We start from the raw sequence: 24,107 nt of genomic DNA, 5'->3' as shown, positions 1-24,107 counted from the left end.
TTTACTGGTGTGCATTTTTGTGTACATATAAACATCCAGTCCTTATAAAATTATTTGTTTTTTGACATTTTATTCACATGATTCTCTAAAGAGTTAAAAGACCACGCAGTTTCCCGTAAACGCTCTGTTCTTGAAGTGGACTCTGGCCTTTCCTTTAAAAACAAGCAAAACAAGCAGAAGGTCTCCATGTTTGTTTGTTTGAGGTAAACAAGGATAGATTTCATCACTGACATTTTTACATAACATTGAGTTTATCCAGATCAAGTAATAAGATGGTTCTTTAAAACCATTGTGCCACAAATTTTACATTTTCTTGAGCAAAAACACAATTTTGTAAAACAACTTTTTTCCAAACTGTCACTGGAGATTCTTCCACCTTTTGAATTACTATTATAAATACAAGCTATACTTATCATTAAATGACATCAGGCTTCAACATGTTCTTATAGTTTGCTTTTATTTGCTTCATGTTCAGTTTAAAAGCTTGTTTCTATCAGTGACTCATGAAGCATACATGGAACAAAACATTGAATTGCTGAGATTATGAAATGCATTCTGTTTAAAAAAAAATGTAATTATACTAAAAAAAAATGTATTCAATCAAATTTCAGAGGATGTATCCTGTTTGAGATAGTATACATCTTTGATGGAAACAATCTCATGAGAAAGACTTACAGAAGAATCAGTGAACCAACCAGAACACGAAACATCTAAAGTGGAAATTAAGACCAAAATCAGAGCCCAGAGGAAATGATGGACTTGAATTGTTCAGAAATATGATGTCAGATGATTGCCCTGGAAAAATAAACATTAATACAAAATTAATGTTACATAAAATAAAATTAAAAATATAAAGGACCAAGAGTAGTACCCTGAGGAACCCCCAAATAATTACTGACTCTAATTCTGTTCGTCACAGGTAGGATTTGCAGCTCTTTGCAGCACTAGGATGAATAGGTTTCTCTGACTGTTCATTAGTGATTACATGAGTGGTGCAAAGTCTGGCCGATCTCTGCTCAGTGACAGATGTTTTACAGATAAAGCCTTGTTATTTGGGCATGGTTCCTCTTCATCCTGCTGCCGATCTTGTTTTTTTGGATCAGCGTCTTCATACCATCACGGATCCATTGAATGTACTTGGACACCTGGGTGTAAACACCATACTTGCCCTTGCGTGCACAGCCTTCACCCCAGCTCACGACGCCAGTGACAAAGTAGGTGTCACGGTAACGTGTGACATGAGGCCCGCCACTGTCACCTTGGCAGGCATCCTTGGCTATTGTGTCATAACCAGCACAAAACATACGCTGCGAGATACGTAAAGGAGTGGATTCGATGCAGGTTCGACGGTCCACATAAGGTACAGATAGGCGCTGCAAGATGCTGGATGGCTCCCGACCCTCGCCGAGACGTCCAAAACCGCTAACCATGCCATCCGGCTGCTGCATCAGGACCTGACAATAGAGGTAATCCATGTATGATTGTCATATAAACGTCACATAATCAAACAAATTTGGTAAATTCCTTTTTGGTTGTTTTTTCTTTTCTTTATGTTTCTTTCTTTCTTTTTTCTTTCTTTTTAAAAAAAATATGAACTAAAGATTAAGGCTGCATACACAAATGTTTTGCTCAACCAAACCTTTTTATAAGCTTCTCTGTTCAAGTATAAAATCTAGTTGTTTATCAATCGTCTGAAGTAATAGGAAAAAGTTTATTAAGCAAGATAAAACTTTTTGCTTTTACTAATTGCACCGTCACCTCAAAATTAGATTTTCCATTACATTTTGCATTATTGACATCAGGGGATTCTCAGAATTTTAGTGAGAAACAAAATAAAACTCATGTGGCACCAGCAGCAGTATCTGCATCCTCTTTGGCCTCATATGAGAAATCTATTATTAATCTAGGTGTGATGGATTCTCTAAAGCTCAATTCTCATGTGAACAGAGTGGTAAAACCCTGTTTTTTCCAGTTCTAGCTGTGGTTAAAAATTAAGCCTCCTTTGTACAAACGTAACTTTGCTTTTATAACACCTTGTCTTAATCACCCAGGACTCATTGCTCACCTACAGCTGATGCAAAATGCTGCAGCTCGCTTTTTATCTGCTGCAAGCAACATTATGTCAGTCCAATTTCACCTTCAGTTCACGGACTTCCAGTTCATTTACAAATCCAAGTCTCTTAATGATTGCACCCCCATTTTATCTATATCAGCTGCTACATCCATCTGTCCCACCTTGTTGTCTACGTCTCTATGCTCTCTTTTATGTTTGGTGTTACAACACTTTGGTCAGGCCTGTTATGTATAAATAAAAGTGATATGTAATGGTATAGTATGATATGATTTTAAAAATTCACCTTTTCAGCAAATTCTTGCTCAGGAATGCAGGCTGGCACAATGAACCTGCTGAATTTGATGGGTGTGGTTAATTTGATGAGTGCAATGTCATTGTGGTAGGTGTCTGCCTTGTACCCTCTGTGGGTGAGGATCGTGTCCACAATATGGTCAGCTTCAGTGCCCTCATTTACCAACCTGTCAAATTCACCTGAGTGCAGAGAAAAAGCAAAGATGTTCAGCGATGTTTTAATGAAAAATCATAGTAATTAAATTTTTTTACAGCATACAAAGCGCTTTGAAAACAGAACACTGTTAATCACGTCCCGATAAGGGACATGGCCTAAAACCTGTGCGTAACCAACAAAAAGTTCTAAACTGCACTATTTCTACCAACTTAAAAAATGCACATAATAACCTCAGCATTGGTAATGTTCTATATTAAAAAATTGTAAGTGATCATTATTTCTTTTTTACAGAAGTTGACAAAAGGGTATATCTGTACCATATCTCATACTTTGAAAAAAATACCCACATTAAAATCTGTTATAAAATTTATCATATTAAATATACAATTGAAAAATATGTCATATGGACCATAAAGTTAAGTTAAAGATCATAAATTAGATTTATTACTTCTTAATAGGCATAAAGACATTATTACCTTAATGTGATGAACTAGAATTATATACGCAGGTTTACAATTGGTTCATCAAACCTACCGAGCCTCACGTTGAAGTAACGTGACTGGTTCATGCAGTGGGCAGCAGTCAGGATGATGTATTGATTGAGTATTGTTCCTCCACAAAACCCAATATTATCTTCATTCACAAGGAGAGCCTATGAGGACAAAAACAGCCACCCACCCCCCCAAAAATGAAAAAAACATTTGAATTGACGATATAAAACCTGTGCAGAGGTCTAAGACATGTGAAAATGAAGTTTAATGCTATGAACTCTTAGGTGTCAGCTGAGTATTGATAATGCCTTCTAGATGTTTACCCTGAGGGAATCATGTGATCGATTGAAGGTGAAAGTATGGGTTAGGGTTACTTTTTACTGAAACAGAAACTGTATCTGGCAGGTAAATTCTTAAATTATAATCCCAAAACGTTTTGTGAAAGAGTCTCTACCTGCCATGGGCATTGTCCTGGTGGACAGTCCTCCCCGTTGACAATACGAGTCATTTTCGCCATTTCAGACTGAATCATCTTTTCCAAATTAGGATAATGTGCCACGTTTTGGCTTTTGTTCTCAGACACTGAGGACATTGGACCAGCATCCTGGACATAAGGCTGTGTTGTTAAGTTGATGTTGCCGGTGCTGTTAAACTTAGTTATGTTCCCCTCTGTTATGTTTTTCCTCTCATACCAGAAAACAGTCCGAACGGCTTTGCTGCTGATGGCACCACATTTGTACGTTTCTGAAAGAGTTTGTATGGTAATGAGAGGTTGAGTTTTGGGACCAGAAGATTTCAACATTATGGTTTCCAAAGTCTGATCTGTGATCTAGGTGCTCTTTTACTGTTCTGCCATCTGAGTAAAAGACTATTCACATTCTTAAGCCTCTCTCACCGTTGGAGTGGCAGGATTTGTCATCTGATGCCAGGAAGTATCCATCAGCACAGAAGCAATGAATTCTTCTCTGTATCACATCGCAGAAATGTTCACAACCACCATTTTTGTCCTCACAGAGCTGAAGAATAACTGCAAAGACACAGACACAGTTAAGATAGATGGTGCCACTGTTAAAAAAACAAAGTAGGTTTCTGAAAAAACTTTTACATCGTCACAGATGTGCATGGTTTACAATTTGGAATGGTTGAGATTATGCTTAACATCTGAACAATTGCCAAACTGCCAGTATCCTGGTTATATTCATATCTATCCCTTCATACAGAATGTTCATCTACCCAAAGTCTGTGATCCTATGTAAGGGTAGGAACATAGAATGACCATGAAATCGAGAGTTTGGCTTTTATGATCTTCACCAAAATAGAAAAGTATGGCATCCGCATCACTGTTGACGCTGCCTAAATCTGTGTCAGTTTCTCACTCCCCTCACTTGTGAACAAGAAGATACTTGAAATCCTCCACTTAGGGCAGTAACTTATCCCTTACCCAGAGTGGGTGTTCCTCCCTTTTTCAGCACCTCCTTTCATCAGCCAGAACACAGAAAAGTTGTTATGGATGGGTCCACAATAACAATGACCCAAAACATGCTGACAATGCAGAAAGTGGCCACAGGAACCCTGCGTCCATGAAACAGCTCATGTTGTAACAGGGTCTTTGGTTCCTTTTCTTCTGCAGATTTTTACTATTGTTTACCATCCTACCTCAAGAAAGGTCAGGCTATCCCAGGAAAACTAGCGAGAGGAGGCTCAGCCAGCCATGTTTTTGTCCCCACTGCTATCTATACTGAAGTAATATAACCTCCAGAAAGGTTAGAAAACTCCTTCTGAAATGAGCAGTTTTCCCTTTTTGTGGCAATAGTTTTTTTCAGATAAGATACTGAAAATGGATGGGAGCTTTCAAACATTAGCAAAACTTGACCAAAACTTAACCATTACTAACCTTACAGTATATCTACAAGATTGTATTATTGACCAGAATAAGTTAATATGTTTTTCTGAAAGGCAGTAAGTGAAATTTGAAGTTCTTCACCAATTTCACAGTTGAAGCCCTTGTACCCTTCTTGGCAGTAGCAAGCGTAGCTGCCAATTCCATCTTTGCATTGGCCGCCATTAACACAGGGTGATGATATACATGCATCTCCATCTGTGGGACATGAACAGCAGATTGAAGCAAGTGTTTGACTGTAGTGGTCAAAGTACAAGGTTACATTTTAGCAGCTGTCCTCTTTCAGTTGGTAATTGTACATATATTCTAATGTCCTTTCAGGGTATTATTTGTAAAGTTTCAGCATTTCTAAGATTTTAATACAAAAACTTACCAATATACTTGGCCCAGAATTCATCCTGAAAAAACACAAAAGAAAATTAAATTGCTCAAAAGATCTAAAAGCCAGATTTTCCATCACTAAATAATAGTTAATAATGGAAAATACCATAATTTAGACATATGATTCCTAATATTTACAATAATCTTTTCTAATATTTCCTAAAATTTTGTAATGTTTGAGTGCAAATTTAAATGTATTAAAATAAAGGTTAATACAGTTTTTTCTTTGTCTTCAAATATCTCTCGCGCCTCTTCCCAGCTACAGCGCTCCTCCACACATTCTCTTTCCATGTTGCCTTTTTTCCACTCCTCAAAAATGCTGTTAGCTCGTATCCTTCGATTCAGCACTTGATTGGCCACTTGGCTGTCTAAGAAGACTGAGAAAAAAAATGTAAAACATTAAATTAAACATCGGTATTTAATTTAATGATTTCGTTTTAGTGCATTTTGAAAAAGTCATGAAGCAACACTTGAAGTGCCAGAAACACTTCTTCTAATGTCCACTTGAGGCTGGCTCCTAAAGTGAATGAGTCCCCATAGACACCCATGTTAAAATGTCCATCTTTACAGTTAAAATAACATATTTACAGTCTGATACAAATAACTCCTTTCTATAGCTAATTTTGCCCTTCATAACAGCTGCACACTTCCTTAAGTTTAACATGTTAACATAAAAAAGACACTGACAGTCTGTTGCAGGGCAAACACAGAGAGACAGACAACCATTCGCACTCACATTCATGTCTATGGGCAGCCCGCCCCTTCTGGAATATTCTTAATGTAATTACCTAACACAGTGGTTCCCAACCTCTTTTTGTTCGGCCCCCCTTTGTTTTACAAAAAACATGTTCGCGCCCCCCCCTCGCACGCGCACACACAAGCATGCACAAACACATCCTCCAACCACACACACACCCATACTTTGCTCCATTGCGGTTTATTTCACAGCTCAAACATTTAGTAAACAATTAAGCAAATACAAGTAATCTGCAATAAATTGCAGGTAGTAATAAAATAAACTACTCTCTTTTACGCTATGTCCGCAGCTGCACGAGTATTTTTGAAAACGCAGTTGTTTCGTCAACGGCGTTTCAAATCACCGAAAACTGAGATTTTTTTAAAACTCCTTGGAATACAGAGTTCGTTGCAACGTCAAAGGTATGTGCCTTTTTTCACGTCATGCTGTGCGCCACGTTATTGTTTACATGGGATGAATTGCAGAATGACAGATAGAGACAAAATACTGTTAATCTGACTAGGTCTGACCTAACAGATAATATGACTTGCTGTGTCTTAATGGTTCTTATACCATTTCCATTGTCTATTTTCTACGGATTATCTATAGCTGAAGCTATATAGCTATCTATCTAAATAGCTGAAACTCTGGAAACTCTGGAGCACAAAGGCATTCATAGGCATTCATGTACTGTTTCCCAGTAGAACACACCCAGAACACCTCACCCTCAGCTGACTCCTTCTGATGTGGAGGATTACCATCTGTAATTTGAGACCTGCCAAATGACTGAATTTCTTACCCTATGGCTAAGGCTGAGCACAGCCACTCTTTGGAGAAAACTAATTTCTGCAACTGTATTCTGTTGGCCATTACCCAGTGCTAGTGGCCATAGATGAGGTTGGGAAGTAGGCTGCTGGTAAATTGCTCTCTCTCACTGATGGACCAGTGTGGTGCAGGGTCAATGTCTCCTCCCCTCACATGTGACACTCCAACCTTTCATTGCAGAGGACTATGGCTTCAGATGTGGAAGTGCTGATTCTCATACTGTCACGGTTCTGGGTCCGTTGGACCCAGCAATTGAGTTTATTATGTTTTGGTTTACTTTTGCATCATGGATTATTCTTTGTTTCTCTGGTACTTTGTGTTTCAGTTATCTTGGTGTTTTGGATTGTTTTCTCATTCTCTTGTTGTGATGATGTTTATTATTAGAGTTTCATGTTTCTGTTTATCCATGTTTTAGGAATTGTGGTTTTGTGGAGGTAAGCATCAACGACACAGAGCTCTCAGTTCTCACTCCTTCTTTATTCGCCTCCAACATCAACTGCGCATATCGCGCCACAAAACACAGGAACACACTTCCTATACACTGGGTGTGAGTGGAGCCCTCTAGTGGTCCACCACACATGCCCCCCCGAACACCCAGCAGAACTAGTCCAGGACCCGGGGCTTAAGCAAACGGCCGGAACGGCTGAACTGGGGGGGTGGGGAACTGACAGAGGGCAACCCAGCCCGGGAGCGAGGCTGGCATTGGCGGTCAGAAAAACCTGCAGACGACTCGGACTCCGTTGATTTTGGGTCGCTCCTGGGGAAAAAAACAGAATCCATCAGCCCGGTGGCAGGTGGGCGGCCGCGGCGAGGGGCCTGGGCCGGGACCACCTGATCCTCTTGCAAAACGTGCAAGCTTAAGTCTGTCAACAGAGACAACTTCCTGCCGACCGCCAAAGTCCAAAATGAAATGTTTGTTGCCTGGTTTAAGAACCCTGTATGGCCCGTCATATGGTGGACGCAGCGGAGTCCTATGGGCATCGTGCCCGACGAAAACGAAACGAGCAGAGTCCAATGAACTCGGAACAAAAGTGTCAGGCAGGCAGTGGTGCACAGGACCAGGAACAGGAAATGAGTCTCTTGGGGGGTGAAAAGGCAACAAAGAGGTATCGAAACATGGGGGGGGGGGGGCTCTCAGGTAAGAATTCCCCGGGGACCCGGAGAGGCTGGCCGAGGACCAGTTCAGCTGGGGAAGCCCCGAGTTCTTCTTTAACGCAATCCCAGCAAAACCCAGCAAAACCCACGGAAGATGGTCGACCCAGTCGCCACTTGTTAAGGAAGCACGGAGCGCGGCCTTAAGTGACCGGTGAAACCGTTCGCACATCCCATTAGCTTGAGGGTGGTATGCTGTGGTGCGGTGGACCTTGACTCCCAGGCTGTCAGCCATAGCAGACCAAAGCTCGGAAACAAACTGGGGGCCCCTGTCCGAGGTAATGTCAGCAGGGGGGCCGAAACGTGAAACCCACGTTGACAAAAATGCCCTGGCCACCGTCGCCGCTGCCGTGGACGCCAGGGGTACCACCTCCGGCCACCTGGTTGTGCGGTCCACCACAGTCAAAAGGTGCGTGAAACCCTGTAACTGCGGCAAGGGACCAACCAGGTCCACATGAACGTGATCGAAACGCCTACCCGGGACACGGAAAGGTTCGAGGGGTGCCTGTGTGTGCCGGTGGATTTTTGAGCGTTGGCATGGGACACAAACCGCCGCCCATCCTTTCACCGTCTTGCGAAGGCCCGGCCAAACAAACCTGGCGCTGACCAGCTTGACCGAGGCCTGGACGCCGGGATGAGAGAGGGCATGCACCGAGTCAAAACCACGACGACGCCACGAAAGGGGAACCACCGGGCGGGGGCGGCCGACATACCGATGCCGACATACACCGGAGAAACCAACATGTGTGAGAGACAGTCAGCGACGTGATTGGACTTACCAGCCACATGCTGAATGTCTGCGGTAAACTCAGAAATGGCTGCCAACTGGCGCTGCTGGCGTGCGCTTCATGGGTCAGAGACCTTGGACATCGCAAACGTCAAAGGTTTGTGGTCAACGTACGCAGTAAAGTTGCGACCCTCGAGGAAAAAACGAAAATGTCGTGTCGCGAGGTGCAGGGCCAGCAACTCCCTGTCAAAAACACTGTACTTGCGTTCAGCATCCCGGAGCGTTCGACTGAAAAAGACAAGCGGTTGCCAGAGACCTGAAACCCGCTGTTCCAACACCCCACCCACTGCCACGTCAGAGGCGTCGGTGGTCAACGCGATTTCCGCCGACGGAAGCGGGTGGGCCAGCAGGGCGGCGTCAGCCAGCGCAGACTTGGCTGCGGAAAACGCACGGACGCGTTCTGGCAGCCAGTCAACCGGATCTTTGGCTGTTTTACCTTTTAAGGCAGCATAGAGTGGCTGTAGCAGGTGGGCAGCTCTGGGGAGAAAGCGGTTGTAAAAATTTATCATCCCCAAGAACTCCTGCAACGCTTTAACCGACATGGGACGCGGGAAAGCCGAAACGGCCTGGACTCTGTCGGGCAACGGAACCACACCTTCAGCGGAAATGTGGTGCCCGAGGAAATCCAGAACAGGCAACCCAAACTGGCACTTGGAAGGGTTGATGATCAGGCCGTGCGCTGCCAAACGCTGGAAAACCTGGCGCAGATGGGACTTGTGCTGGCTCGCTGAGCAGCTGGCCACCAATATATCGTCCAGATAAACAAAAACAAACAGCAGCCCACGCAAAACGGAGTCCATCAGCCGCTGAAACGTCTGGGCGGCACCTTTCAGGCCAAACGGCATGCGCAAAAACTCGAACAAGCCGAACGGGAACCTGGTGATACCCCCGCACCAAGTCAATTTTAGAAAAAATCGACGTTCCGGCGAGAATGGCAAAAAAATCCTGAATGTGGGGGATGGGATAACGGTCATTCTCCGTGGCATTATTTAAACGGCGGAAATCTCCGCATGGCCGCCAACGACCGTCCGATTTGGGCACCATGTGAAGCGGAGAGGCCCATGCACTGTTCGAACGCTGTACAATGCCAAGGCGCTCCATGGCTGCAAACTCTTCCCGAGCGACGGACAGTTTCGCGGGGTTGAGGGGGCGCGCGCGCGAACACCGGGGGCCTGACCGTGGGAATATAATGCTCAACCCCATGCTTCGTTACCGTGCTAGAGAAATTAGGGACAGACAGCGATGGGAACTCTAAAAGCAAACGCTGAAAAGCATCCCTGGAGGTCACTACATTAGCCCGAATCAGGGGCTCAGCGGCCCGAGTAAAACAGGGTAGCGAAGAAAACGAGAGAGCATCGATTAAACGCCTGTTAGCAACATCGACAAGTAGTCCATGAGCACACAGGAAATCAGCACCCCAAATAGGTACAGAGCTAGCGGCAACAACAAAGTTCCACTGGAAATCCCGGCCATGAAGACAAACAGTCACCAACCTTTCCCCAAACATTTTGATGGGAGAGCCATTAGCTGCAATGAGCTGCAGCCCACAGTTCGCTGCTAGTCCGTCGGCAGCGGTAGGGGGAAGGAGGCTCTTCTGGGAGCCGGAGTCCACGAGAAAACGTCTCCCGGAGCGCGAGTCCTCTATGAAGAGCAGCCTTTCTGTATTGCCAGCGGTCGCGGCTGCTACGGCGCGCTGGCGGGTCCATTTCCCTGGGCCCTGAAAGCGCAAGGCGGCAGGCAGCGACGCGCTCTGTCGCCAAAACGCTGATGGTAGAAACAGATGCTCTTTCCGCGGTGCCGGCGTGTAGCAATCCCTGCCGTCAGCAAGGGGGCGGATGCTCCGGGGGAGGCAGGTGGAGGCGTGGAAGGTGCCGCTGGCGTGTCCGTAGCCAGGGCGTGAACGTCGAAAGTGCGGCCAGCCAGGAGAATGCGATCCGCTTCTTCAGCCAGGGAGCGATAATCCTTCGCAGGCAGAAGCGGAGAGTTCGTGAGGACAGCTCTCACGGCGGCCGGTAGTTGGCGGAGGAAGAGGTGCACGAAGAGGAAACCACTGTCATCCGGCCCGAGCAACGATAGCATGTTCTCCATGAGCTCGAGCGCGGTAACACCACCCAAGCCTGACAGGTTGAGGAGCTTTTCGGCTCGTTCGGCGTCGGAGAGGGCATAGCGCCGAAGAAGCAGGTCTTTGAGGGCGGCGTATTTCCCTTGGGCGGGTGGGTCCCGGAGGAGCGCCATCGCGCGACGGGTGGCCAGCGGGTCGAGCGAGGCCACCACATGGTGATACTTCGTGTCGTCAGCCGAGATGCCGCGAAGGGCGAACTGAGCCTCCACGTGTACAAACCATGACGGGGGGTCATGGAGCCAAAAGTCCGGCAGTTTCAGCGCCACAGCGAACGTAGCTGCAACAGGAGGCGGAGGTCCGGCGGCCGCTGATGCATCCATAGCGGAGTCTGCGTTATCTACGGCCCGTTGCATGCTCGAGTCAGGGGTCACCAATGTGGAGGTAAGCATCAACGACACAGAGCTCTCAGTTCTCACTCCTTCTTTATTTGTCTCCAACATCAACTGTGCATATCGCGCCACAAAACACAGGAACACACTTCCTATACACTGGGTGTGAGTGGAGCCCTCTAGTGGTCCACCACAGTTTCATGTATTTTCAGTCCGTGTCTTTTAGTAGTGTTTCATGTTTCCTGTTTTATTGTGAAAGTCTTTGTCTTAGGTTAGTGTGTGCAGCTTTGTTTCCCCCTGTCTCGTTAGCCCTGATCTCTCCCAGCTGTGTCTCCCTCCTGTTGCCCATTCCCTCATTACTACCCTGTGTACATAAGCCCTGTGTTTTCCCATGCTCTGTGTCGTTTTGTGCCCTCAGACCCTGCCTGTGTGTTCCAGTTAGTGTTTTCATGTTTGATTTCTGTTTTGTTGGTGCCAGCAATAAAGCTGTGGTTTTCAGTTATATTTCCGTCTCAGAGTCCTGCACTTGGATCCACATCTCCACCTCCCCGCACACAGAGCCCTGACACATACCCGCTGCTTCACAATCAACTGAAAACCACCTGATGAAGCCAACATAGGCTGCAAAAGCAGAGATGAGATTCTGAGACCAACAAAATGGAAGTTTACCGCCACCCGACTAAACCCACAAATTCTTTCCATTAAAACTACAAATATAATCATTGACAAAGGGTTTGCCTGGCAGAGTCCTACATGCGACGGGAATGAGTTTAAAGAGGCATTTTGGACTAAACTGCTGCAATGGTTATGCAGGGAACTGCTTTGTACCTCCTGTTGACAAACACACATTCACCAGCTGGGCTCACGTCCTCATTTTAGGTTTGACAGCGTTTTAGTAGATAAAGGTGAACTGCCTGGATGTGAATTGTGCTGTAGTTTGGGGAAGGCCTCGAAAGGGAATGGCAGCAGCTCCTAGCAGATCCCATCTTTCAAACCATCTGTCTTCTCTGTCCAAAATGTGAACATTGGCATCCTCAAATGAGCGACCTTTGTCTTTTAGATGCAGATGGACCGCTAAGTGAACAAAGCCATCTATGTCCACTGTGAAAGACCATCTTTGAACAGAGGTGGTGGCTTACGACACCAACTGTCTGCCATTTATAATCCAGTCTTGAGATCCCTTCCCAGACGCCTTAACGCCCACTCACAGCCTGGGTAATCTGACCTCAGGAAATCACATCATAGGGTGGGGCCAGGTTTCCCAATGAGCTCACCTGAAATCTTGGCTGATTGTGACCCACACCCGTTTTCACACCTTGGCTCGTGTGATTAGGATCATTAGGAGGTCCATTGTCCCTCTTGGGGGACACTGCGAAAGGGCTTAAATCTGGGATTCTCCACCATTTGACCCTAGAACTGAAGAAGCTTCTTCAGGATGAGAGGCGAAACGTCTTGTAGCAACTTAAAGAAGTCCAGACACTTTTCTTTCCAGGCTCCTTAGACCATAATACCAAAAAGTCAAAACTTTAAAAGTGAACTTCAATCCATTTATGTGATAGAAGCTATATTTATCTTTTATATACAGCTAGTCTTCAAAACCCTAAAGACCAGATAAACACATATCTTAAATGTGGTGTAAAGAAGCAGTAAAATGGTACAAATATGGTAATTAACCATACTAGCATAACAACAAACTAGCATAACAGCTAAAATGCTTGTGCTGCAGCAAAATGTCCAGAAACCAATAAGTGATGTCATAGTGGCTATGTGCAGGTTCCGTATAGGCATCTTCTTACCCTTTCTTTTTTGTTTTTGCTTTATTTAGTATTTTCACAAATAAATCAGAAGTTTTTATATTGTTATTTATACAATTATTGTTCAAAAGTCCATTTTCAATGATAAAGAAAATTATGATGATTTAGTAGAGTATTTCCCGTGTGGCATGCATGCTGCTGTCATGCTGACATCACACACAACACACCAAACACACGGGGTGGGGTCACGTGTCACCTGCCATCTGTCAATCACCCTCACCCACAACACCCCCTCTAAAAAACCCAATGCATTCAACATAGTGGTATTTCTTTCTCTCTCAGCTTAAACACCATATTCTTCCCCACTTCTATGATGTGTCATTGTTAAAAGCTAAACATACAGTTTTATAAACATACCATGAGCAGCAGCCAGATGAAAGAACAGGAGTCCCAGGGACAGACGTATACACCAGAACATGGTCCTAGATGTTTATGAGATCAGCCTGGAAAACCCTCTGTGTTGAGTGGAGTAATGGAGTCTGAATGTAGAGATAAGATAGCCGAGAGGAGGGGAGGTGTAGAGGGTAACGACCTCTATGGAGAGGGAGGGGGACGGAGTGTTTAAACTGACTGATTGGGCTAGTTGGGTTTTAACTGAGTCATCAAAACTTCAAGGGAGAACTGCAAGTCCCAGATAGCACTGCTGAAAGTAAAATCCTCCAATCATGGAGGTTGCCCCTCTGGCAACCACGCCAAAGAATGTTTAGTATGACTTCCAGCATGAAATTTATCATGACACAGCCAATCAGATTTTAAAGAGCTCCTGTTATGCTTATGCCCAGTTTTGTATGTTTTTTTATGGGACTAGATAATACATAATGGATAACACAAAGCTATCATTATCCTCACTACATGTGCGCTTTCCTCTAATTGGCTAACTACTGGAAGCAAATAGATGGGCAGGAAGGAGTCATTGTCAGCTGCATAGTCTGTAGTAAGTGGAGTTGCTGTGCCTATAATAAATAAACATATAAGGAGCACCAAAGTTTCACATGTGAGTACTTTATAATTTAGTGCTTTGGTTTGTGGCTTGATCTCCAAACTGTATGTCAACACATCCTTAGCAAGATACTTAACCCCAGTTGGCCCCAGATCCATCAGACCCCATCCATCATGTGAATGCATGAATTTCAGTCCTTAGGCATAGTAAAAAGCAATTGTGTGAATGTAGCAGTAACAAAGTGCTTTGAGTACTCAAATTGAGCAAAAAAAAAAAAAGTACCAGTCAAGTCAAGCACCAACATGGTTGAAAAAGACTTTGCTGTGAACAGGATCAGGCCAGGTCAAAGGTTTTAGTCTGTTGAACCTTAACCGTCTGTGAAGGTTCTCATTCATCCAGGTCATCATAGTCTAAGGAGCTTGCAAAGAAAAGTGTCTGGACTTCTTTAAGTTGCTTGAAGACATCTCACCTCTCATCCTGAAGAAGCTTCTTCAGGATGAGAGGTGAAATGTCTTCAAGCAACTTAAAGAAGTCCAGACACTTTTCTTTGCAAGCTCCTTAGACTTGAACCTTAACCCTTGCTGTACTGACCGTCATGGATATATGAAATACAGAAAAAGGCAATGGCATCATCAGAACAGCTGCTCGGGTGGTGCTGTCTACATCCAAAGGTCTTCCAAAATCCAGTATTAAAAAGTTGAAGCTTTTTTGACAACATAAAAGACTGGATCAGTGCACGTCATAGAGGACACAACAGGAGGTCTCATAAAGACCCAGCTTTAAGACTATATCCACATCTGTACACCAACACCAAAATGCTGTTTCTTTGGAGTAAGCCAAAAAAATTTTGGAGTATTGTGTGGACTCCTGTCCCAATGGGTGAAGTGGTTGTTTATCTATTGCAAAATGAGACAGTCAAGCTGCACGTGCTGCTTTTCATGAAACACAGAAAGGAGAGAAGACAAGAGAACCAACAGATTGTCAGAGATAAAAACAAGAGAAGCTGGTGAACTGTGAGCTGTCATGCTAATCATTATACTCTGGAAGTAAAGTAGCATCTGTTGCAGCTGTTGAGCTCTGTTCCCCTACTATGTGTAGTTACATTTCTGGTAAGAGCAAGTATAAGCAACTACGTGAGGTGTAAAACTATGTTGTAGATTTAACCAAGGATTTATAAAACATAAGGGGATTCATAGGGAAGCAAGTTGTCAGCCACAAGGTAGCCATGCTGGTAAATCCTTCATTCAGAAAGTCACGAAACTAGAGACCAATACCATAAACTCAACAGGAAAGTGCACACTGAGCTCAGAAGATAAGTGATCCGCAGGCTCGTGTTCTTGTGTTCTTATAGACTTCCATACTGTCAGAACCTGAGGGGTTGTTTACTGCTGGTCATTAGAAAAAATGCAGGTTTATTTTGTCGTAATCATCAACAGTCTGGATCATTAAATTCCTTGCAGTCAACAGGGAACACTGAATAGTATGAAAGACAAAATTTTAATAAAAGGCACAAAATATCTTGTCTGTATTTGCATAACTCATCTGCCCAGTTCACTATGATTAACCTTTAATAAGCAATTGTCAGCAAGTAAGGTTGGTAGCTTAGTCTGGTTTTGAGTGTTTGAGAAGTTAAAGATATTTTCCAAAGGATGAGCTCAAAGCTGCATTATTGGCTTCTCTGGATATCTTTAATATCTAGCTCACATGTGAACCACATTTATAAACAAGGTTTGACTCTAATAGGAACTCGGAGGGCACCGTGTCTATGGTCAGAGCCTAGTAGAAAACCCATCAACAGATAAATCCAGAACCTGGCAGCAGTATGCAAGGAAATTAAGTTTTAGACATTAAATCATGAAAAACAAGACACTTATTACACTTTTGTAAAAGTTTGTGCAGCTTCCTCACACACTCAGGCCTGAAGAATTTGTTTCACCTCACTTTTAGATGGGGTACAGTAAATGAGGAGATTTCTTTTAAAACTCTGACTCAGTGCGGAGGTTGTTGAATGGCAGCCAATCAGCTCAGCGCTCTTAGTGGGGCGAGTATTGGATGTCCACAGTCCAAACTAACGTGTATTGACTCTGCAGCTTAGAAAAACAAATGTTCAGTTATTACTGGGATTAAAGGGCTTTTAAAACACAATACCATGATCATCTGGAATGCAGCTGGAGAAGGTGGACACATGATAACAGAAAGGCATGTTAAGAGTTTATATTACCCACAAAGATGAGCCACAGAGTTCTTTGACAGTAACATTTATTCTGCTTCTCTCCATTTTTTAACATTTTCAAGAAAACCATATGGAAATACTTCACTTTTAACATTTCAGCCAAACAAACCAGACAAGACCAGGAAGATCAATGAAAGCATTTTAGTGATAACGTTTCAAATTTTTCAGAAAAGAAATAAACAACAAAGAAAAATAAATCTCCTAATTTCTTTTCTGTTCCACCATTATGAGAGAATGTGACGGTGACGATGGTGGATTTTTCATGGTCTTCTCCACCCACTCCACAAAATTGGCCATGTTGGTATACACCGCAAAATACCCAGCCCCACAACCACGTCCCCAGCCAACCACACCAGTCAGAAAGTGGGTGGAGCCAAACAGCGACACCAGTGGGCTGCCATCATCTCCACGGCAACTCTCCTGGCGTCCTTCCAGATATCCGGCGCACAGCATGTTTTCAGTGAGGTTGAACTTGGCTCTCAGGGAGCACATGGAGTTCTGGAGGATGGGGACTGGCATCATGCGGAGGACAGGGGAAACCAGGGCACCTAGAGTCTTACCATTGCCCCCTGTTGTCCTCTTGCCCCAGCCAGACACAGTGTGGTAACGTTGTAGCAACAGCTCCCGCGTTGCAAAATCTTTAGTGGGCAGGCAGATAGGGATGATGTGTTGGCTCAAGTTGACAGCATGGCTCAACTGCAGCAAGGCAATGTCACTGTCACCCGTCGCTGAGACGTAACTATCATGGGCAATTGCCAAAGAAACAGGTATCTCCTGTTCTGTGCCTTCTTCCACATCCAAATTATATTCCCCTGGTGACACAGACCAGAGTTAGAGAAAGCCAAGTTTTACAAAATAACCAATAAATAAATAAATAAATAAATAAATCCTATAATTAAAAAAATATTAGGAAAAAAAGGATCAAAAAACAACTTTACAAAAACCCATACCAAATAATTTCCACAAAACTTAATGATGGGAAACACATTGTAAAAAATAAATGAGTGCAAACCCCTTTAGAAAATAATTGATAGTGAAATTATGAACTAATGTACAAGATTTATTAGATCAAATCATTTTTAAAATAATTAACAAAAGTACACAATAAAAAACTCTAAAAACTACAAACAACTAAAAAAATATATTTTTCAAGACAATAACCAATATTTTCATCTCAATTCAACAAATTAATGAAAGTAAAAGCTAACTTTAAAAGAATAACATTTAGATGTTAAATTAATGTATCAAAATACTCCATATGGAAAAGATATATATAAATCGTACAAAGTTTGTATCTGTTGTGTGAAACTTGTATGAAAAGCATACAAGAGTGAAAACAGATATAAGATCCCTTGAAAAATTATATAATGAAACTTGTATGTTTTGGATACTTACTAAAACAATACAAGAAAGTAAAGAGAAAGTGACCACTTTCATGAGTACATCACGTAAGCCTTATATGATTCACTATATGAAGCAAGCTAAAGCTGATGCAAGTCTTTGCATCAAGTTTTTCCTATTTCTTCCCCAATAGGGGCAAAATAGTTTTATAAGTATGTTTTGCAAAGTAGCACATTAACGCCATTGCAATATCAATTTTTACTTTTAGAAATAATGTCACAGGCAATTAAAGGCAGTGACAAATAACTTTAAAAGCCAATTTGATAACTTAAAACAAGTTAATGATATTTAAATTTTACATTTTATTAGAAACTGGTCTGATATGTTAGCGATGCAAATGAGTTTACCTGCTACCACAGTCAGGTTTTGGGGGTCATGGCCATGGATGCAATGTGCAGCAGTGATGACCCACTTTGGATGGATGAGAACACCTCCACAGTGAGCTTTTGCATTTAACTGAACCAGAACCTAATAAAAAAACAAGGTTACATTAACTATAAGATAGAAACTATTTCCCAGGATAAAAATCAAACCTGAGACTAAAAACAATATTTATTTTCATATATCATTTGTGTATTATTGTAATTTATTGCATTAATGTATCATTTAAACTATGTTATGCTTTTCTACCATACCCACTTGACTGTGGTTCAAAAATTTGGTTAGTCTCTACTGAACATGTAAATTTGTCCAGGTTTACAGCAGAAATAAACAGAGGAAATGTTTACAGCATTTACATATTTTCTTCTCAAAAACTGTACAGGGTGTTTTTAAAGATAAGCAGTGTTGGGACTAACGCGTTATTAAGTAACGCGTTACAGTAACTACGTTATTATTGTGGTAACGAGCACGGTAACTAGTTATTATGCCAAAACCAGGAACGCGTTACTCGTTACTGGGATTTAAATAGGCTCGTTATTCGTTACTTCGTGTGGTGGCTATCGCGGAGCTTCCACAGATTCAATAACATTAGCAAGTGGTGGAAGCCAGCAGGTGGATGAAGGAAAAGGGAGGCAAGAGGAGAGACCCGAAGCAGCCGCCGGTCCGAGAGTGTCAGGTGAACTGAACTTCAGGTAAGAAGTTATGACCTGCAGTCTCTCTGGGTCAGATATGAACCAAGTTTAGATGGAGTTTATTTTCGTTATGCGGACTTTTTCGTACTGCATGCTAGCTAGCATGATGGAGTTTCTATACAGCTGGGTGGTGCTATGTTACTGATGTTGAACTTTATTTTGTTCATAAAGTTAATTATTAGAGTTTCCAACCGTCCTGTAAAAAACAGAATCATCTCGTATTCAGAGAAAATATTACGCGTTTCTTATTGAGGTGAAAAGGAACAGTTTGTCCCGGACTTCAGCTACAATGAAAAAGACACAAAGCTGGAGTTACTCTGTGTTTACGCTGCACAGCTGCCTCTTCTTCTCTCATCCTCTCACCCTCCCTCTCCTGTTTCTACTTCAATCATGAAACTGATCAATGATCAGCTGATCGGCTTTTCTCTCTTGTTTATTTATCGCCCACTTTGCGCCAGAAAGAGGAAACCAGCGGATGTCGCGCTAAACAACAGCAGCATGTTTAAGCTTGATCAGCTGTTGTTAGAATTTATTTAATATTAATTTCTACTATCAGCTGATGTTTGCTGGAGCCACAGCTGTAAAGCTGCTGTCATGATGTCGGTTTGGATATGTGGTGAGAGGGAAACATGAAGATGAAACCAGGATATGTCCTTACTGAACCATCAGAGCTGAACAGGTGATGGAGAAACAGGTTTACCTTTTAGGTGACATGAATGAGTTGAAGGGAAGCTATGAACTGTTTCTGAGAGACAAATAACACCAGGATCCTTTTTCTACGTAGCTGACAGCTGGTAACTGTGCAGGGGCGGGTCTAGCAAAATTTTGCCAGGGGGGCATGCAGGGCATTAACGGGGAAAGGGGGGCACAAAGAAATACTTTCTTATTCTCATTTAAAATGTCTCACTTTTAAAAAAATAATTATCTGAATCTTACAACAAACGATTGATAGATTGATGCATATATACCATCAGAACAGTGAACATCACTGTCACAACAGTGTTTATTTTCATTCAAAGGCTTTATGATTTTTCCTATAATGGTGGGCCGGTCTCTAGTCAAATTCCCCGGGATGATTTTTTTGTCCCAGTCCAGCCCTGTATGCAGCTCATCTGCAGTCTGGTGTTACCTGCATCTTCCTATTCAGAAGGCAGAATTTCTGAGTTCTGAGTACAATCGAAAGCACCACGACTGCAGTTTTTGTGTTGGATGTAAAAAGCAGGCTAGAATCATGCGGCGGTCAACGACGGTCCAGGTGTGGGATTTCTCTCATGGAAGTGTGCACATTATTTTTTTCCTTTCTATTGGTAGGTGGCACAGTGCACTTGTGGCAAGTAAGCAAGCTAGAAGACTGGCAGTCTGGCTGGGTATCCAGTTACGGAAGCAACACATTAACAAGAGAATTCTGAGTAAAACCAAAGTTACTTTCCCTAGTAACTAGTTACTCTGAAAGTAACGAGTAACTTGAAGTAACTGAGTTACTTTTGATAGAAGTAACTAGTAATGGAACTAAGTTACTAATTTAAAGTAACTTACCCAACACTGAAGATAAGTCGCCTACTTAAGTTGTATAAAGCTTGAATTATGCATTAACATAGTCATCAAAAGTTCAAACTGTCCACTGTCAAGTTGACATTTCCACTTTAACACAAGATGTTTGAATTGTTGACAAATTTTGGCAATGTTACTGCTACGTAGAAGACAATCCCTCTAGGACAGGGGTGTCAAACTCCAGGCCTCGAGTGCCGGTGTCCTGCAGGTTTTAGATCTCACCCTGGGTTAGCACACCTGAATCAAATGATTAGTTCATTACCAGGCCTCTAGAGAACTTCAAGAAATGCTGAGGAGTCATTTAGCCCTTTAAATCAGCTGTGTTGGATCATGGACACATCTAAAACCTCCAGGACATCGGCCCTCGAGGCCTGGAGTTGCCTACCCCTGCTCTAGGACATGGGTGTCAAACTCCAGTCCTCGAGGGCCGATGTCCCAACTGTAACACATCTGAACACAATTAGTAGGTCATTAGCAAGACTCTGTAGGCTTGATTCCATCAAGTAAACTCATGCAGCTCATGAGTGAATGGTGCAATGAAAACACCCATGATGAAACAATCAGTTTGATCACTCATATAAAGCAGTGTTTACCTGCCAAGGACAGTTTCCTTTGGGACAGTGGTAAGTCCCCACCATCCTTGGAGTAATCACTGCAGTCTGGTTTTGTCCAATTTCTGGTGGAGCCACCCGACCACATGGATACTCCACTGTAACACAAATGCAACCGCACAACTACTTAATCCTCTGAGATGTAAAGTAACTGATAATCAACTTAACGTCTTCCCCAAGAAATTCAGAAGCAATCAATCAGTCATTCCCGTAATGAGACATCATGTGACTACCTTTAAATGAGACGATTAAATTGACAGACATTAAGTTTGGGGTCGAATAGTTTTGATCATATCAGTCAAGTGTATCTATTATAAAAGGATTTGATGGCTGCTCAATAAAGGATTTCACATCGTGATCAGGGTAAAAATAATGAAGCTGAAGCTCTTAATGGAGGTAGTCCTGCAACATTTCTACCATTGGGGACACAGTGTCGTCCATCGTCTCCCAGCACGTATCCATCAGCACAGTAACATCGACGTCTAGATCCTGAGCCATCACAGAACTGCTCACAGCGCCCGTTTAGGTAAAGGCACTTCAGGGTATCTTCAAAGACTGAGAAAATCAAAATCATTTGTTTAAAGCTTTAAAGTTTTTTTATTTAGGGATAAATACCAGGGAAATAAAAGTATATGGGTTTAAATTCAGCAATTTTCTGTAAATCTTCATATAAAATTAATTTTAACCAACTTATTTCTTACCTGTCTGACAGTATCGTCCTTCAAACCCGTCGAGACACTGACATTTTTGGCTATTTCCCAGATTAATGCATGTCCCATTATTATGACATGGGTTCATTAGGCAGGGGTCACGACCTTACAGAAGAGTTATAATGATAATGTCAGATTTATCAAAGTGATTAAATGAAAGCAAGAAAATTTGATTTACTTTTGTGGAAAGAAAAATTCCCTGCACTGCGTCCACTGGCTTGGAGATGTGCTTGGGATCATTGTCCTGTTTCATGACCCTGTGAGACAGCTAGCCTCACACTCAACCCTTGAATACTTTGGATTTCGAAGGAGTTCACGATCGACTCAATGACTCCAATGTGTCCAAATCATCAGTTGTCTATCACTGGCTTGAAATCTGATGTGTTTGTGCTGATATGTTGTTTTTGATTTTTGGCCAACCATCTCTACTTTGGTCTCACCTGTCATATGTGCGTACGTAACACAAACAAATTTAAAATCAAAATGTTACTTACCATCATATGACTGCCAAAACCGCATCTAAAGAAAGAAATATTAAATAACTTTCATATTTATTTATTTATTTATTTTGATCGGTAAATTAGTGATAAACATTGTAGTGTATTAAACAACAGTTTGAGTTTTTTTAGGTTTCTGTAGCGTCTGTGCTCATTTTGACTAAGTATCAGCAGGCGGATCATTTCCATTCTGAAAAAGAGTGTTGTATAAAGTTGGAGCAAAAGATTTGTTTAATATGCAACACATGCCAGAGGTCTAATTTAATAATCATCTTTAATCATCATTGACAGTTTGGTCAGTTTACCTGTAGAATTTTGTTGTCACTTATGTTTTCAAACTAAGGCAAAATTATAAGGCTGAATAATTTAGTTTCTAAAATTTTATGTTTTATAAATTCAAAATGATTTTAGCCTGTATCCTGTTAGCAGAAGGCCAGAAAATGACATGCTGATTAACATTATGGGATAATGGTCCACTTGACAGTCATATCTTATTAGAATTTATTTTGGGTTAATGCAACCACAAGGGACAGGACTGGGGGATAGAAAAGGGGGAAAAAGAAAAAAGCTGGGGAGAAAGTTAACAGAAGAAGACGGAAAGAAAAGAAAAGTATGACAGCCTAAGGAGGTCCACCACAGGGACTTTTTACTTCTATTTCTTCTTCTAGTTTTACTTCTTTTAAACATCAGTGTGTCTGACCGTCTGATCTTCATCCTCAAACACCTCCCGAGCCTCTTCATAGCTGCAGATCTCCTCAATGCATTCCCTCTCCAGATTTCCCTGTTTTACCTCCTCAAACAAGCTATTTGCTCGTCGCCAGCGCTGCAGGACTAAGTTGGCCTCATGCTTCTCCACAAACACTGGAAGGGCGGGTTGCAAAGATTGAGGGGTTTTTTTCAATAAAATCATTTAAATGTACAAAGTGGAGTGTCATGTATGAACAATTACATACTTGCATGTGTGAGAATATAAGTTTATAGCACGAAATGTAAGAATTAATAATAAAGTATTCAATTTTTGAAAGAAATAATAATGAGCTAACAGTGATCATTTAACCAGTAAAAATTGAAAAAGCTTAACCCTTAAATGAAAATAACTAAACCAGCAAAACAGTTGTTTTCTGTCAATCAATTAAAGAAACATTAGACACATCTGCTTTGCATTTTTCTAAAAACACAAAAAAATACACATAAAAATATATTACCTGCCAGTCTGTGACATTTCTTCAACCATCCACAAAGTTCAGATTTTATCATAAGTTAAGCTTTTCATTTTAGGTTTCTCGATGGAATTAGAAGATGTGTAAAACTGCTCCCAATTGAGGTTATTTTTGATTGTTATTTTCTCTAAAGGAACCAACCTGCAGCAGCAGCGGTGCCCCACAGTAGAGTCCAGATGATGCAGCAGCCCTTCAGCAGCATGTTGACCAGATTCAGAGTGTTTGCCAGAAAACAGGGGTTTTCAAGATGAGGGGGCAGGGAATATTTATATAGTCCACGCCCACTGATCATGTGCTCTGCTTTAACGGTCGGTAAATAAAACCTAGGAGGAAATCTCATTCCCTCTATACAATCATTTCCATTAAGGCTACAGTATTCATGAATCTCACACACTGACAATTTTAAAAATATAAATGTGGAGATAACTCAGAGTCAAAGAGTCTCAGTAATTGTGATATTCTGACACTTGAATATTCTTTTGGAATCCACCAAATTTAACACTGTGTTTTCTACACATTATTTATTTCAGGTCCCGTGTTCTGGTTTCCGGTGCGCCTCCTACCAAACAAACCTCTTGAGTTGTCCCTGGTTTTCAGGGGTCATTTAAGTCTTTCCCCAATAAAGAATATTTGCTTAAAGATGTGTTTTGATTCTTATGTATTGGCATGGTGTGGCGACTAGAATAGATCTCAGGGCTTCCCAAAGATAGCCATAGTAAGGTGTAAGGCAGAGATTTCCCTCACTAACCTCTGACACACACCCAATCATTGGGCCGGAAATATGATTGAAATTATTTATCAGAAAAAAAGAC

General features: G+C 42.2%; 1 protein-coding gene across 1 annotated transcript; it reads right to left on the bottom strand.

The window, feature by feature from the left end:
- Positions 1-45: 45 nt before the first annotated feature.
- Positions 46-23,521, bottom strand: f10 (coagulation factor X). Its single transcript, XM_026158282.1, has 17 exons — positions 23,437-23,521; positions 22,776-22,936; positions 22,073-22,097; positions 21,570-21,683; positions 21,286-21,423; positions 20,851-20,966; positions 17,981-18,101; positions 16,437-17,044; positions 13,417-13,483; positions 5,511-5,671; positions 5,287-5,311; positions 4,998-5,111; positions 3,909-4,040; positions 3,468-3,757; positions 3,057-3,174; positions 2,358-2,545; positions 46-1,454 (listed from the first exon to the last, which is right to left on the bottom strand). The coding sequence occupies exons 1-17, from the start codon at positions 23,495-23,497 to the stop codon at positions 1,032-1,034; spliced, it is 2,862 nt and encodes a 953-aa protein (XP_026014067.1). The 5' UTR covers positions 23,498-23,521; the 3' UTR covers positions 46-1,031.
- Positions 23,522-24,107: the final 586 nt, after the last annotated feature.

This window comes from Astatotilapia calliptera, chromosome 23, assembly GCF_900246225.1.
Source record: "Astatotilapia calliptera chromosome 23, fAstCal1.2, whole genome shotgun sequence".
Lineage (NCBI taxonomy): Eukaryota > Metazoa > Chordata > Actinopteri > Cichliformes > Cichlidae > Astatotilapia > Astatotilapia calliptera.
This window is presented reverse-complemented; position numbering and strand designations above follow the sequence as displayed.

Excerpts from the sequence above, each read along its gene's own strand:
- f10 (XM_026158282.1), bottom strand. The coding sequence starts at position 23,497 with ATGCTGCTGAAGGGCTGCTGCATCATCTGGACTCTACTGTGGGGCACC. Across the intron at positions 2,546-3,056 it reads TTACTTCAACGTGAGGCTCG|GTGAATTTGACAGGTTGGTA; the intron begins GTAGGTTTGATG and ends CTCTGCACTCAG. Across the intron at positions 1,455-2,357 it reads AGCAAGAATTTGCTGAAAAG|GTCCTGATGCAGCAGCCGGA; the intron begins GTGAATTTTTAA and ends CTCTATTGTCAG.